We start from the raw sequence: 15,255 nt of genomic DNA on the forward strand, positions 1-15,255 counted from the left end.
CCACTTACAGAAATTTTCCGCAGGTCTGCGGTGCTTGACAATCACACTCTTCCTGTTCGTTGCAGTAAAAGGCAGTATCTCTCCCCTGTTGTCAATTTCGAATTGAAGCGGGATCGTGCATGGATCACACACCACCAGGAAATCCAAGCAGAACCGGGACATCCGATTTCATATCCTGTCCATAGAAGACTAGATTTAAATAGATTTAAACTTAATGTTAACCGCTTTAATCTAGATTGCAGAAAATATGACTTCTGTAACAGAATCATCAGTGCTTGGAATACTTTACCTGACTCTGTGGTCTCTTCCCATAATCCTAAAAGCTTCAACCAAAAACTTTCTACTATTGACCTCACCCCATTCCTAAGAGGACCATAAGGGGCGTGCATAAGCGCACAAACGTGCCTACCGTTCCTGTCCTATTGTTTTGCTTTTCTTCTTCCTATATATATATATATGCTTATACCTCCTAACATTTACTCATATATATGTTTATATACTATATAATCTTTTTGTATGATGTTGTGACAAAATAAATAAATAAAATAAATAAAACTATGGGAAGATTTTCTTGTAATTACCGGGAGATTAGAGTTTTTCCCTTGGATAGCTTTACTAAAGCCCCAGGATCCTAGCAGAATATGGAGAAGAGGGAAAGTCTCTTGAGAGATACTGCAAAAGTAAAATATTGAAAGTAGAATGAAATGCCACATTAACAATATGTCTATGGAGATTCTCGGTCATCTGGGTCATGGTTGTCCCAAAGGTGCTTTTTTAAGAGGCAACTGGAGTTTCTGGTTTTTCTTTGAAGACGTATCTTGGATGAGAACTAAAAGTCTTCAAAAAAACCCAAAAAAACCAGAAACTCCAGTTGCCTCTTGAAAAAGTACATTTGGGACAATGCTTAACTATGTAGCTATTTCTGTTTACTCACCAGGAGATGAGCTTCACCTCTACCACAATATATTTTGATCATTAATCAGACAAGGGGTTATCAATTTTACAGATGGTGTCTATTTTTCAAAACAATTTATATCCCACCTTTTATTTTGTGGAAACTAGGTGGAGTACCTAATGGCCCCACAACCAGAGAATAACTGGCTGAAAGCCATCTAACCAGTTTCTGTGCATAAATAGGGATTATTTATTTATTTATTGGAATTTGTCAAACAAACACGAGAACAAGAATAAGAAAATAAAAATACAATGACAGGGACAATAGGCATGTTAGTGCACTTATGCACGCCCCGGCCTCTACTGATCACTTAAGTATAAAATTAGATCTTCTGGTCTCTCAGTTTATACTACCAAGCAAGGGAGCCGACACCATTTTTTTCCCCTCTGACAGTATTGGAGAGCGCAGAGTTGAAAATAGAGCTGGAAAGGATCTTGGAGGTCTTCTAGTCCAGTCCCCTGCCTGGCAGGAGACCTTTACCCATTTCAGATAAGTGGCTGTCCAGATCAAAACTCAAGATTTCATCATCTCCGGATACATTATTAATTGGCAGATTAATATATATTTGAGGAACTGAACTCCGCCCCGCGGGACCCACTGGAAAGACTCGCAGATGGAGCCGCGCACACAGGCATCAAAGGTTCTGAGCATCCTCGATCTCTCCAGCAACTCCTAGGGTTAAAGGGAGCGACTGCTTCTCCCTAGAAAGGCCCTACTGAGGAATGGGTGGCTCTTCCGGTCTTTTCTTCCACTGTCCTGGCGGACTCCCGTCGAAAAAAACGGACCTTTGGCACTCTTGGAATCTTTAGGGGGAAAAAAACGTTGGAAGGGGCGGGGCTGAGTTCCCGCCAGTCTGAGGAGCAACTGAAGGAGAAATCTACCCTCTTCTAGTAAAATGATGGTAGCACTGAGGGATTCTGTCCCAAATGTTTTTTCCAGGGAAGGGCTCCCCAGCTGGAAGATGCTAACACTATTTCCCCCCCCCCCCGCTTTTTTTTAAAAGAACAGCCCCTGATTTGGGATGATAAAAGCAACTGTTGGACATGGGAAGAAACTGTGGGAAAGCAAAACGGTGGTCCTGAAGGAAGAAAAAAAACCTCTCCCACTAGCATTCAAATTCTCAAGGAAACCTATAAATTTAATATAAATAAAATACTGCCCAAAGACATCCAGCTCTAGGAAAAATTTACCTCGTATATAGGGATAGAGAAGGTTGCCTTCTCCGGGGCACTTCCAACTTCTTTGTTGAAGATACTAACAACCATCTTTCATGAGGAACAACCCCTGATCTGAGGTGATCCAAGATGGCGGCTGTGACACCTGTGGCATTTTGCTAACTATTTTGAGTTTTAATCCTTTCCTATGAACTTTGACTTTGCCTCATAAATGATTATTTAGAGCCTCGCTTTCACAGTTCACTCTCTCCAGTTGTCAAGAATCAAATTACTCTAATTTTCGGACTATAACATGCTTGGGAGTATAAGACGCACATTAGCTTTAGAGGAGGAAAACAAGAAAAAAAATTGCCTCTGCCTCCCAGTATTCATCTGGCTAGCATCCTTGCAGCAAACAGCCTGATCAGCTTCAGCAAGTTATCACAGCCCCAGCAAGTTGTGCCCACCACCGGTCAACTAAGCTGAGCTGCCGCCGGCGCCAGGGAACACTGGAGCCTTCACTGCCGAGTGAAGGGATTGGTGATTGGATTTGCCTCCCGGAATACCGCTGATCAGATGTTCGCCGTACAACGCAGCCCATTCACTGTGGTCTAGTTACTGCTGCCAGGTTGCCACAGCCTGTTTGCTGCGCCTTGTTCGCCAGTGAACGAACTATGGTAATCCCCGCCACCTAGAACAGCTGATCGGCGCCGCACCAACCCCCGTCCCGCTGCCATATTCACTCTATAAGACACACAGATATTTCCACCCACTTTTGGAGGGGGTGGAATGTGTCTAATCCGAAAAATATAGTAAGTCTTTTACATGCTATACACTAAAGAAAAAATATGACCAAGAGAAGCAGAGTGAGGTGCCAGTTAAGAATGAAGATGAAGTGTATAGTAAAATATTAATATGGTTCGTAAATGAATTTGAAATGTTTCATATTTCTCAACTCCTTGTCTCCTTCAGATGGGAAATCTCTGCTAGTTGTTGCTAGTGGTGACGATATATGTATTTTTGTCCAGAGGAAATTTTTTAGTCAAAAACATTCTTGCAGTACTGTACTGTACTGCCTCTCCTCACCATAACACTTAAGATACATACTTTTACTACCCCCTCCCCCCACTCCCCTGTCTGTACAGGATATTACTTTGTAACCAACTTGTATTTTGGCTGACAATCTATTTAGAGTGAAAAAGAAAAAGCTCCATTAGAATAGAATAGGAATAGGATAGAATAACAGAGTTGGAAGGGACCTTGGAGGTCTTCTAGTCCAACCCCTACTCAGGCAGGAAACCTTATACCATTTATGACAAATGGTTGCCCAATCTCTTCTTAAAAATTTCCAGTGTTAGAAATTTGTTGGAGAATTCACAGCTTCTGGAGGTAAGTTGTTCCACTGGCTAATTGTTCCTGTAATGTATCTTTAAATAGTTTTGGCGGGAAACAAGCACGTTGCTGATTGGTTAAAGCCGCCGGTTGAACTGTATATAAGGAGAGGTTTTTCCCCAGCCTGGTTGCTGGGTTCACCATATATTAAAGAGCTGTTGTCACTACCCTGGTCTCCAGCCTCGTTACTTCCCGAACTTAACACTGGCGACGAGGATGGGATCTCGAGGCTAAGGAGCACCAGGATCGAGCTGAAGCACGGAAGAACCGAACCCAGCAAACTCAGGGCAGAAACGCGGAGATGGCCAGCTACACTCCACCCGCGCCGTTTGACCCAGCCAGGGAGAAATGGGGAACGTACATGACCCGTTTCGAAAGCTTCCTAGAGGCAAACGAACTGCAAGGAGTTCCAGACAACCGCAAAAGGGCATATTTCCTGAGCCACTGCGGTCCCGAGGTCATCGACATCGCGGAAGCCCTGGCAGAGCCAACGCCGGTACAATCGGTATCGTGGCAAACTCTGCAAAATCTATTGAAGAACCATTTCGCGCCAACACCGTCCAAATACGTCGGCGTTTTGAATTTGGGGGCGCAGACAGCAAGAGGCGAATCCATCAGCGATTACATGGCCGCCCTGAGAAAAGCCTCAAGGACTGTGGGTACCGAGACTTGGATGAGGAGCTGTTAGAGCAACTCATCCGTGGGGTCAGAGACATTCGTTTGCGGGCGGCTGCTATCAAAAGCAATCTACGCTGGCAAAGCGCTCTGGGCGAAGCCAGAGCTCATGAAATGTCGACCCAAGCGGCGGAAACCCTACAAAAGCCACTCACGCCAACAGCGGGCGGCCGAAAGCAACACCGGTCCACAATGAAGAAATCCAGACCGAATCCGGCGAGGATGAGGAAGAGTTTGCCTCACCGAGAGAAGGGGCAAAGAAGACCGGGAGGAATGCGGAAGTTGCGGAGGGCAACACCAGCGTCAACGATGCAAGTTCAAGGGCGCTACATGTCGGTGCGAGAAGAAGGGCACCTGGCTCAAGTCTGTCGAGCACCCCAACCTTCCCGCCGAAAATTCAAACCAGCCAATCAGAGCGCAGGATCGGCAAGGCGACCGCGATTGGTCAAAACAAAAGGCGAACTCAAATCGAGCGACCGTGATCATAGGCCGTGCAGCAACCAGCGTCGAGAAGAAAATCTTCACTAAACCAAAAATCGAAGGAGTGCCGTGCCGACTAGAAGTGGACACGGGTCAGCGATCACAATCATGTCCTGGGACACTTTTGCAAAAGCTTTGCGAGAATCGCCAAACGCAAACTGCAAACACAGCGGCTCACGAGTTCCACGACTACCAAGGGAATCGCATCCCTGTTAGAGGACCACCTCCGTCCAGCGTCGATACGGACCACACAGAAGACCCTGCCCATCACGATAGTCGAAGGGACCCTGCCAAGTTTGTTGGGACTAGACTGGTTCCGTGCATTGGGCATGGGAGTGACTGGCATCTACAAAAGTGACTTTAACCTAAAGACACACTCATGAGCGAGTTCGAAGATGTCTTCAAGGACTGCCTGGGCAAGTACAAGGGACCCCTATTTCCTTCAATTTAGACCCCAGGTAGCCCCATACGGTTAAAAGCAAGGAGGTCCTTTTGCCCTTAAACCCAAGATTGACAAGGAGATAGACAAGCTCATCAGTCAGGGATACTAGTGCCAGTCGATCATGCAAAGTGGAGCGCCAATCGTCACCCCAGTGAAACCAGATGGGTCAGTTAGAATCTCGCTGACTACAAGGCAATGTTAAACAAAGCCTTGCAAAAAGCGCCTACCGGTCCCGTATGCAACATTTGCTGCACTCGCTGGGGCAAGGGCAGGTATTTGCCAAATTAGATTTGGCCCAAGCCTATCAACAACTACCCGTGAGCGCCGACACAGCGAAGCCCAGACAATTGTGACTCACAGAGGTGCTTTCAAGTGTACCCGGTTACAGTTTGGGGTGAGTGTGGCTCCTGGTCTATTCAAAATTTAATGGAGCGACTTCTGCAAGGGCTCCGGGGTAGTCCCTATTTCGATGATGTATTAGTATCAGCGAAAATTTAGAAGAATTGGGGGCGTTTGAAAGTTCTGGGCATTTTCGGTCAGCGGTCTAAAGGTTAAAGTGAACAAATGCCAGATAGGGGTAGAATCCGTAGAGTTCTTGGGCTACAGAATAGACAAGGAGGGAATTCACCCCACTGAAAGCAAGGTCAAGGCAATCCGAAAGGCTCCAGCGCCCAAAAACAAACCAGAGCTACAGGCATTCCTGGGTCTAGTGAATTTTTACGCGGTCTTTTTAAAAAATAAGGCAACCGTTGCCGAGCCGCTACATAAGTTACTGGGAAAGAATACTGCTTGGTCTTGGGGAAAGTCGGAAGCTAAGGCTTTCGAAGCAGTAAAAAACCTACTTTCGAGCAATAGCTTACTGATTCAGTATCATAGCTCATTGCCATTGGTATTAGTCTGCGATGCTTCCCCTTACGGGGTGGGGGCTGTGCTCAGCCACAGGCTTCCAAATGGCACAGAAGCCCCAATAGCCTTCTACTCCAGAACGATGTCCTCGACAGAGAGGAACTATAGCCAGTTGGATAAGGAAGCGCTAGCTATTGTGTCAGGGGTAAAAAAGTTTCACGAATCGTTTTGGTAGAGACTTTGAAATTGTGACAGACCATAGACCACTGTTAGGGATACTGGCTGGCGACCGCCCAACGCCTGTGGCACTTTCGCCACGATTGACCCGATGGACTATCTTCTTAGCCGCCTATTCCTACAAACTGCAGCATCGGCCCGGAAAAGAGTTGGGGCATGCGGACGCATTAAGCAGATGCCCACTACCAGGGGCGATCGAAGACCCCACCCCGGGGACGCCCATACTGTTAATTGACTCTCTGGACTCTGGCCCAGTCACATCTAAGGAGGTGGCTCGGGCGTCATACCGGGACATTACTTTGAGAACTGTACTTGGTTGGGTACAAAGAGGGTGGCCTGCTGCGCCGGGCGAGCGTTTCAAAGAATTTGTAAAAAAACGTGGGGAACTTTCGGCTCAGGGGGGGTGCCTGCTATGGGGGGATAGAGTGGTGATCCCAGAAAAATTGAGGAAAAGGGTGTTGGACCTCCTCCACGAGGGTCACCCAGGGATCGTTAGGATGAAGGGTCTAGCGAGAAGCTATGTGTGGTGGCCCTTAATGGACTCAGAAATTGCTGAAAGGGTAGGGAAATGCCAGGCCTGCCAGGAGTCCAGACCGCTACCCCCAACGGCCCCGGTTCGGGAATGGGAGAAACCCCAGGGCCCCTGGTCTAGAATACACATTGATTTTGCCGGCCCCTTCCACGGCCAAACCTTCCTGGTCGTAGTAGATGCCTACTCCAAATGGCTGGAAATCATTCTCATGAGATCCATGACAGCCGAGGCCGTGATCTCAGTCCTACGGCATCTATTTGTAACCCATGGGTTGCCCGACACGCTAGTTTCCGATAACGGCCCGCAATTCACGGCAACCCAATTCGAGGAGTACTTGGCAGAGGAGGGCATCCGACATGCCCTCTCGGCGCCTTTCCACCCTGCGACGAATGGCCTTGCAGAGCGTTCTGTCCAGAGCGCAAAAGAGGCATTGTCCAGACTTAAGCCAGGCGACTGGCAAACAAAAATCGACGTGTTCCTGGCCGTCCAACACAGGACCCCCTGTGTCACAACCGGCAGAAGCCCAGCCGAATTATTAATGGGCCGAAAGCTCAGGTGCCCCCTAGACCGGCTAAATCCAAACTATACGCCGGAGGGTTACAAGGGGGAAATAGGAAAAACAAGAGAAATGGACATAGGCGACCGAGTGTGGGCACACAACTATGGTGAAGGCCCAACCTGGATAGCAGGACAAATCCTGAACAGAACAGGTCCAAAATCATACTTGGTGGAATTAAAGGACGGCCGAGTATGGAGGCGCCACATAGACCAAATACGAAAACGCATAGCCGAACAATCTGAATTAATCGAAACAGGCCCTGACTATACAATGTTTGATTCCACAGCTGACTCAAACCCGGAAAAATCGCAGGACTTATCTGAAATTCCGGAGGTCCAGCGACGCCCACAGGTTCCAGTAGAAAACAGCAGGGACGACTCTGCTAATAATCCAGGGCTGGATGGCCTAGAGAGGGAGCTGAGAGGAGCAAACAGCCCCTCCGGTCAGCTCGACCCACTCCCAGGGAATGTACTGCGCAGGTCCGAAAGAGTCAGGAGACGCCCAGTCTATTTACGTGATTACGTTGAAAAATAATATGTAAATATGGGTAAAGTGCTTTCTGGGAGGGAAGGAGTGTAATGTATCTTTAAATAGTTTTGGCGGGAAACAAGCACGTTGCTGATTGGTTAAAGCCGCCGGTTGAACTGTATATAAGGAGAGGTTTTTCCCCAGCCGTGTAATGTATCTTTAAATAGTTTTGGCGGGAAACAAGCACGTTGCTGATTGGTTAAAGCCGCCGGTTGAACTGTATATAAGGAGAGGTTTTTCCCCAGCCTGGTTGCTGGGTTCACCATATATTAAAGAGCTGTTGTCACTACCCTGGTCTCCAGCCTCGTTACTTCCCGAACTTAACAGTTCTGTCAGGAAATTTCTCCTTAGTTCTAGGTTGCTTCTCTCCTTGATTACTTTCCACTCATAATCAGCACATATGTCTGTTCCCAACAATGTAAGTTGGCATCCTCAATCCAATTCACAGGTAAATTTTAGAAAGGAAAAAAACTCTTACTTTCCATTTGGTAATGGCTTAATAAAACTTGGGTAGTTCCAATACCTTACTGCATATTTATATTTGGGGCATATGCTTAATTACATTCCATTAAGGCAAGCTATATTGTACTTACTGCACAAACAAGATTTTGGCTTTCCTCTTGTAATAACTTGAAGCTCTTCCAAAAATTTCCTGTAAACTCCTTCATCTGGCCTCTCCATTTTATTCCTTCTCTTTCCCTTTCTTCACTCTTATCTAATTATGATTTAGTAATTATAATCCACCACCTTTTCATTTTGAAACTGTGATAAAAAATGGAACCACTGAAGTTCTTTCCATGCTACAGATATGTATATGGCCACTCTTCCAAGTGGCTTCTTTTATGAGTTCGCTCTTCTGAATGAAGCTCCTTTAGTATTATGGGAATAGGCAAACAAGAGGCACCAAAGCACTTGTATAACCCTTGAGACATTTAATTAGTTTCTCCAATAGAATAGAATAGAATTTTATTGGCCAAGTGTGATTGGACACACAAGGAATCTGTCTTGGTGCATATGCTCTTAGTGTACATAAAAGAAAAGATACGTTCATCAAGGTACAACATTTACAACACAATTGATGGTCAATATATCAATATAAATCATAAGGATTGCCAGCAACAAAATTACAGTCATACAGTCATAAGTGGAAGGAGATTGGTGATGGGAATGATGAGAAGATTAATAGTAGTGCAGATTTAGTAAATAGTTTGACAGTGTTGAGGGAATTATTTGTTTAGCAGAGTGATGGCCTTCGAAAAAAAACTGTTCTTGTGTCTAGTTGTTCTGGTGTGCAGTGCTCTATAGCGTCGTTTTGAGGGTAGGAGTTGAAACAGTTTATGTCCAGGATGCGAGGGGTCTGTATATTTTCACGGCCCTCTTCTTGATTCGTGCAGTATACAGGTCCTCAATGGAAGGCAGGTTGGTAGCAATTATTTTTTCTTTTAAACTTTTTAAAATTCTAAATATTTTTAATTGGGGTATTTATGAATTTTATGGGTTTTAAATTTGATGGTTTTAAATTTTCGGCCATTTATGGAATATGTTATTTTAAGTCTCTGTTTTAATTTGTATATTGTATTGTTTTATAATCTGGCTGTACACCGCCCTGAGTCCTTCGGGAGAAGGGCGGTATAAAAATCTAAATAAATAAATAAATAAATTGATAGTAGTGCAGACTTATTAAATAGTTTGACAGTGTTGAAGGAATTATTTGTTTAGCAGAGTGTTTCTAGTTGTTCTGGTGTGCAGTGCTCTGTACCGTCGCTTTGGGGGTAGGACTTGAAACAGTTTATGTCCAGGATGTGAGGGGTCTGTAAATATTTTCATAGCCCTCTTTTTGACGCATGCAGTATATAGGTCCTCAATGGAAGGCAGGTTGGTAACAATTATTTTTTCTGCAGTTCTAATTATCCTCTGAAGTCTGTGTTTTTCTTGTTGGGTTGCAGAACCGAACCAGACAGTTATAGAGGTGCAAATGACAGACTCAATAATTCCTCTGTAGAACTGAATCAGCAGCTCCTTGGGCAGTTTGAACTTACTGAGTTTTTTTTTTTTTTTTTTAATTGGCCAAGTGTGATTGGACACACAAGGAATTTGTCTTGGTGCATATGCTCTCAGTGTACATACAAGAAAAGATACGTTCATCAAGGTACAACATTTACAACACAATTGATGATCAATATATCAATATAAATCATAAGGATTGCCAGCAACAAAATTACAGTCATACAGTCATAAGTGGAAAGAGATTGGCGATGGGAACTATGAAACGATTAATAGTAGTGCAGATTCAGTAAATAGTCTGACAGTGTTGAGGGAATTATTTGTTTAGCAGAGTGATGGCCTTCGGGAAAAAACTGTTCTTGTGTCTAGTTGTTCTGGTGTGCAGTGCTCTATAGCGTCGTTTTGAGGGTAGGAGTTGAAACAGTTTATGTCCAGGATGCGAGGGATCTGCAAATATTTTCACGGCCCTCTTCTTGATTCGTGCAGTATACAGGTCCTCAATGGAAGGCAAGTTGGTAGCAATTATTTTTTCTGCAGTTCTAATTATCCTCTGAAGTCTGTGTTTTTCTTGTTGGGTTGCAGAACCGAACCAGACAGTTATAGAGGTGCAAATGACAGACTCAATAATTCCTCTGTAGAATTGGATCAGCAGCTCCTTGAGTTGGCGCAGAAAGAACATTCTTGTGCTTTTTTGATGACGTTTTTGATGTTAGGTGCCCATTTTAGGTCTTGTGATATGGTAGAACCTAGAAATTTGAAGGTCTCTACTGTTGATACTGTCTAGCATTGTAAGAGGTGGAAGTATAGGAGGGTTTCTCCTAAATTCCACCACCATTTCTACGGTTTTGAGTGTGTTCAGTTCCAGATTGTTCCGGTTGCACCACGAGGCTAGTTGTTCAACCTCCTGTCTCTATGTATGAGAAGAGAAACGTCTTCAAAGAAAAAACAGAAAGTCCAGTTGCCTCTTGAAAAAGAAACTTTGGGACAATGCTTAACTATATAGCTACATATTTGTAGAGATGAGCTTCACCTCTACCACAATATCTATATTTTGATCATTAATCAGATCCCGGATTATCAAATTTACGAGTGGTGTCCGTTTATTATTTTAAACAATTTGTATTTTGCATAACCGAGGCGGAGGACTTAGTGGTCCCTTTTGTTTTCCAAAGAACATCAGCCCTGCGAGGTGGGTCAGACTGGGAGAGAATAACTGGCTCAAAGTCATCTAACCATCTGTTTCTGTGCATAAATGGGGATCAGAGCCCCATGGTTGTACTTCTGAGGAAGAGTGTGAGAGTCAGCTGTCACCATTTTTTTCCTCTGACATTATTGGAGAGGGCACAATTGTAGAGTTTCAGTGGTCCAGGTCAAAACTCAGATTTCATAGTCTCTGGGTAATTCATTGGCTGATTAACATATATTTGAGGCTTCAGGAGGAGGAACCAAACTCCAAGACTCGCAGATGGAGGCGCGCACTCAGAAATCAAAGGTTCTGGCCATTCTCGAACTCTCCAGCAACTCCAAGGGTTAAAAGGAGTGAGTGCTTCTCCCTAGAAAGGCCATAGTGAGGATCGAGTGGCCCTTTTAGCCCTCTCCTTCGCTGTCTTGGCGGATTCCCCTTAGAAAAAACAGCCCTTTGGGCCTCTTTAGAATAGAAATGTTAAAAGAGGCGGGGCTAAGATTTCCCGCATCTCTGAGGAATAACTGAAGAAGAATTTTTTTTAAATTTGCATTTATATCCCGCCCTTCTCCGAAGGCTCAGGGCGGCTTACACTATGTTAAGCAATAGTCTTCATCCATTTGTATATTATATACAAAGTCAACTTATTGCCCCCAACAATCTGGGTCCTCATTTTACCTATCTTATAAAGGATGGAAGGCTGAGTCAACTTTGGGCCTGGTGGAATTTGAACCTGCAGTAATTGCAAGCAGCTGTGTTAATAACAGACTGTCTTAGCAGTCTGAGCCACCAGAGGCCCTTTTAAAAGGAATGCTGTCCTCTTCTAGTAAAATGATGGTAGCGCTGAGGGATTCTGCCCCAAAGTCCTTTTCCAAGTGAGGACTCTCCAGTTTGAAAATATTAACACTTTTCTTTAGGAACAGCCCCTGAAGGACTAGGGGTGACATGATAGCAGTGTTCCAATACATCAGGCTCTGCCACAAAGAAGAGGGAGTCAAGCTATTCTCCAAAGCACCTGAGGGTAGAACAAGAAGCAATGGGTGGAAACTAATCAAGGAGAAAAACAACTTAGAACTAAGGAGAAATTTCCTGACAGTGAGAACAATTAATCAGTGGAACAACTTGCCTGCAGAAGTTGTGAATGCTCCAAAACTGGAAGTTTTTAAGATGTTGGATAACCATTTGTCTGAAGTAGTGTAGGGTTGTAATAGAAGACTTGACCTTCCAACTCTTGTTATTCTATTCTATTCTTGATATGGGGTAATAAATGGGTCTCTGGAAGAAGCTTTGGGAGAGCAAAATGGAGATTCTGAAGGAGGGGGAAAAAAACCCTGATATTGAAACTATTGTATTCCAAATGGGAGTACTGGTCAAAGGACATTCAGTTCTAGAAAAAAAAAATTCCTTCAGAAATTGCAGAAGTATGTGGAAATTTAGAAGGCTGAGGGGAACCTAAGGGGAAATTTAGAAGGCTGAGGGGAACCTTTCAAAAAAAAAAAAAGCCAAGTGTACGAAGGAGATGGCAGCTCTGCGTCAAAGGAGAAATATAAAACTATTTTTTAAAAAAATAAATGGCAAGAGAAACAGGTGGTTCTTGAAGAGTTAGGAAACAAACACAATTTTCAAAAATATGAAATGCAAATAATGCAAATAATGCAAACTAAAGGGTCTCCTGAGATAGGAAGAATTATCAGATGAAATAAAGAAGCAAAACTGACAGAAGAAAAAAAATTGAATTTTGGCTGGAAAAGGCACAACCAGTACCAATTGTTGTGGGGGAGTAAAACCTGAAGTTCTTTCTGTACTTGGAGTGCATATTTAAGAATCCTTTGAAGTTTCATTCCACCATTTCCAAAGTTTCTCCTTTGTGTGGAATACCTATCGCAAGAAACTGGTGATACTGAAGCATTTTCCACATTCCATGCATGGATACATTTCTCCTTTCATATATTATTTATTTGCATCTCACCTACATCTAAGGGTCACGGGTACATCCTTCAACTCTTAGGACTTTGGATTTTGACCAGTTGGAGGTAAACAGACAATTGCCATTTTAATTTTAGTAGTTGCAAATTATTTACTTGTTAAATTTGCCACTTGTCATGGGGCTGCACTGGGTGGCAAATCCATGCTACTTAAAAAAAAAACATTTTGTCCATTACTGTGGGCAAAGGAATCGGTAAGGATCTTGTTGTGCCTCGCCTCCTCTCCTCAGCCGGCCCCTCCCATCTCCTGCTATCTGAGCCAGAGACTGATAGTGAAGAAGAATGGCCTGGCATGCCTCCAGCCCCCAACCCTGGCACCATGCCCAGACAGACTGAGCAAACAAACCTCCCTCCTACAGCGTGTGAGCAAGAAGCCAGAATTGCCGGCAGCTGAGCAGGAGGACAAAACGTGGACAGATCCCCGCTTCCGGAGAATGGAGAGGCGACGTCAGCAAAAGGGAGGGGCAGGCCTGGATAAGTGCTGAGTCATGGAGCCACACCCCATGGCCTATATAAAGGATCTGCTTTTTGGCATTCCTTGAGTCAAGCAAAGTCTCATCTGGTTGCCGAAGTCACACCTTGGATTCCTGCCTGCCCTGAGAACTCTGACAGGAATTTGGCAAAGCTGCAGAGGCTTCGTGGCCACGCTTGATACAGACTTCCCAGACCCGGCTGTCAGAGGAGGACTGGGACATGACAGATCTGTTCCTGCTGGAATGGTCAGAACATCACCGCTGTGACATGTATATGTTGGACGGAGACCTATGTTGTAAAGCAGGGGTAGTCAACCTTTTTATAGCTACCGCCCACTTTTGTACCTCTGTTAGTAGTAAAAAATTTTAACCGCTCACCAGTTTGTGCTCACTCTCACAAATCTAACTGCATACTGACCAGTGCGACCGCAAACAAAAGAGCCTGTGCCGTGTATTGTCGTCTGCATGCCTCTCACGCATTGTGGATTGGGTTTGGGGAGGGCGCCGGCTATTAGCTCTGCTTGTCTGTTACAGCTGGGTGGTGTGGGGGGAGATGCGTGAGCTATTCTGGGACGAGGCTCTTTTGTTTGCAGTCGCACTATAGCGCCATTTAGTTTCACTTACGTAACGTGAACTCAACTTATGCTCGGGCGATGCAAATAGTATATTTTCAGAAATTTAAATTGTCACGGAGAACTTTATGAAAATGTTTTTAAATAATGCTATGATTTTTTTTAAAAAAGTCAATTAAATTAAAAAAAGGGAAAGTGCTTCAGTATCGGACAAAACCTCTACTGCCCACCATGAAAGCTGGAACGCCCACTAGTGGGTGGTAGGGACTAGGTTGACTACCACTGTTGTAAAGTTTTATAACAATGCATGTTTTCCAATATGTAGGGGACTCCAGTTCCAGTGATGATCTCTACAACATTTTTGTCTTGAACCATGCCATTACTGTTCTATACAAAGGGAAAGATAGCATTAGTGAGTGCACAAATTACAAATGATTACAAAAGCTACCAGCTTGTCTGAACTGGTATTTCCGACAATCAGCTGTGCCGTGTGGTTTATAGGGAAGCTAAATCGCTCGGCACAGCTGTTCCTCCACCCCTCACTGTTCTACTTATCTAGTGAAATCTCCTTTTTCCATGTGAAGCGCATGTTTGGCGCGCACTGTGCATGCACGCAGAGCATGCGCAGGCAGCAAACTGGTAGCAATCCACAGAAGATTTCACCACTGCTGAGAGGCACTTTCACTGAGGCACATTCCTTTCGTTTCCTCTGAGCATTCCCACCTCTGCCACCCCCGCACACACACCTCGTCCACGGCGGACTGACAGCTAGTGAATGTGGAGCTCAAGCATATGGTGGCAGTTCTGAAAAAAACCTATTTTAATATATAATATAATATAATATAACAACAGAGTTGGAAGGGACCTTGGAGGCCTTCTAGTCCAGCCCCCTGCTCAGGCAGGAAACCCTACACCATCTCAGGCAGATGGTTATCCAACATTTTCTTAAAAATTTCCAGTGTTGGAGCATTCGCAACTTCTGCAGGCAAGTCGTTCCACTTATTAATTGTTCTAACTGTCAGGAAATTTCTCCTTAGTTCTAAGTTGCTTCTTTCCTTGATTAGTTTCCATCCATTGCTTCTTGTTCTACCCTCAGGTGCTTTGGAGAATAGCTTCGCTCCCTCTTCTTTGTGGCAGCCCCTGAGATATTGGAACACTGCTATCATGTCTCCCCTAGTCCTTCTTTTCATTAAACTAGACATACCCAGTTCCTGCAGCCGTTCTTCATATGTTTTAGC

General features: G+C 44.5%; 1 protein-coding gene across 4 annotated transcripts in view; it reads right to left on the bottom strand.

The window, feature by feature from the left end:
* The window catches only part of LOC131193435 (zinc finger protein 345-like), a 33,623-nt gene that overhangs the window by 8,203 nt on the left and 10,165 nt on the right, over window positions 1–15,255 (bottom strand). For 2 of the 4 annotated variants that reach the window (XM_058173589.1, XM_058173586.1), the window contains exon 2: window positions 9–175. In XM_058173589.1, coding sequence (XP_058029572.1) covers window positions 9–162 — 154 coding nt within the window. In that variant the 5' untranslated portion in view covers window positions 163–175. Of the gene's footprint in view, window positions 1–8; window positions 190–289; window positions 382–15,255 lie in introns of those variants that run through there. The other 2 variants (XM_058173588.1, XM_058173587.1) reach the window with 2 other exon arrangements.

Source organism: Ahaetulla prasina, chromosome 2 (genome assembly GCF_028640845.1).
Source record: "Ahaetulla prasina isolate Xishuangbanna chromosome 2, ASM2864084v1, whole genome shotgun sequence".
Taxonomy (NCBI): Eukaryota; Metazoa; Chordata; class Lepidosauria; order Squamata; family Colubridae; genus Ahaetulla; species Ahaetulla prasina.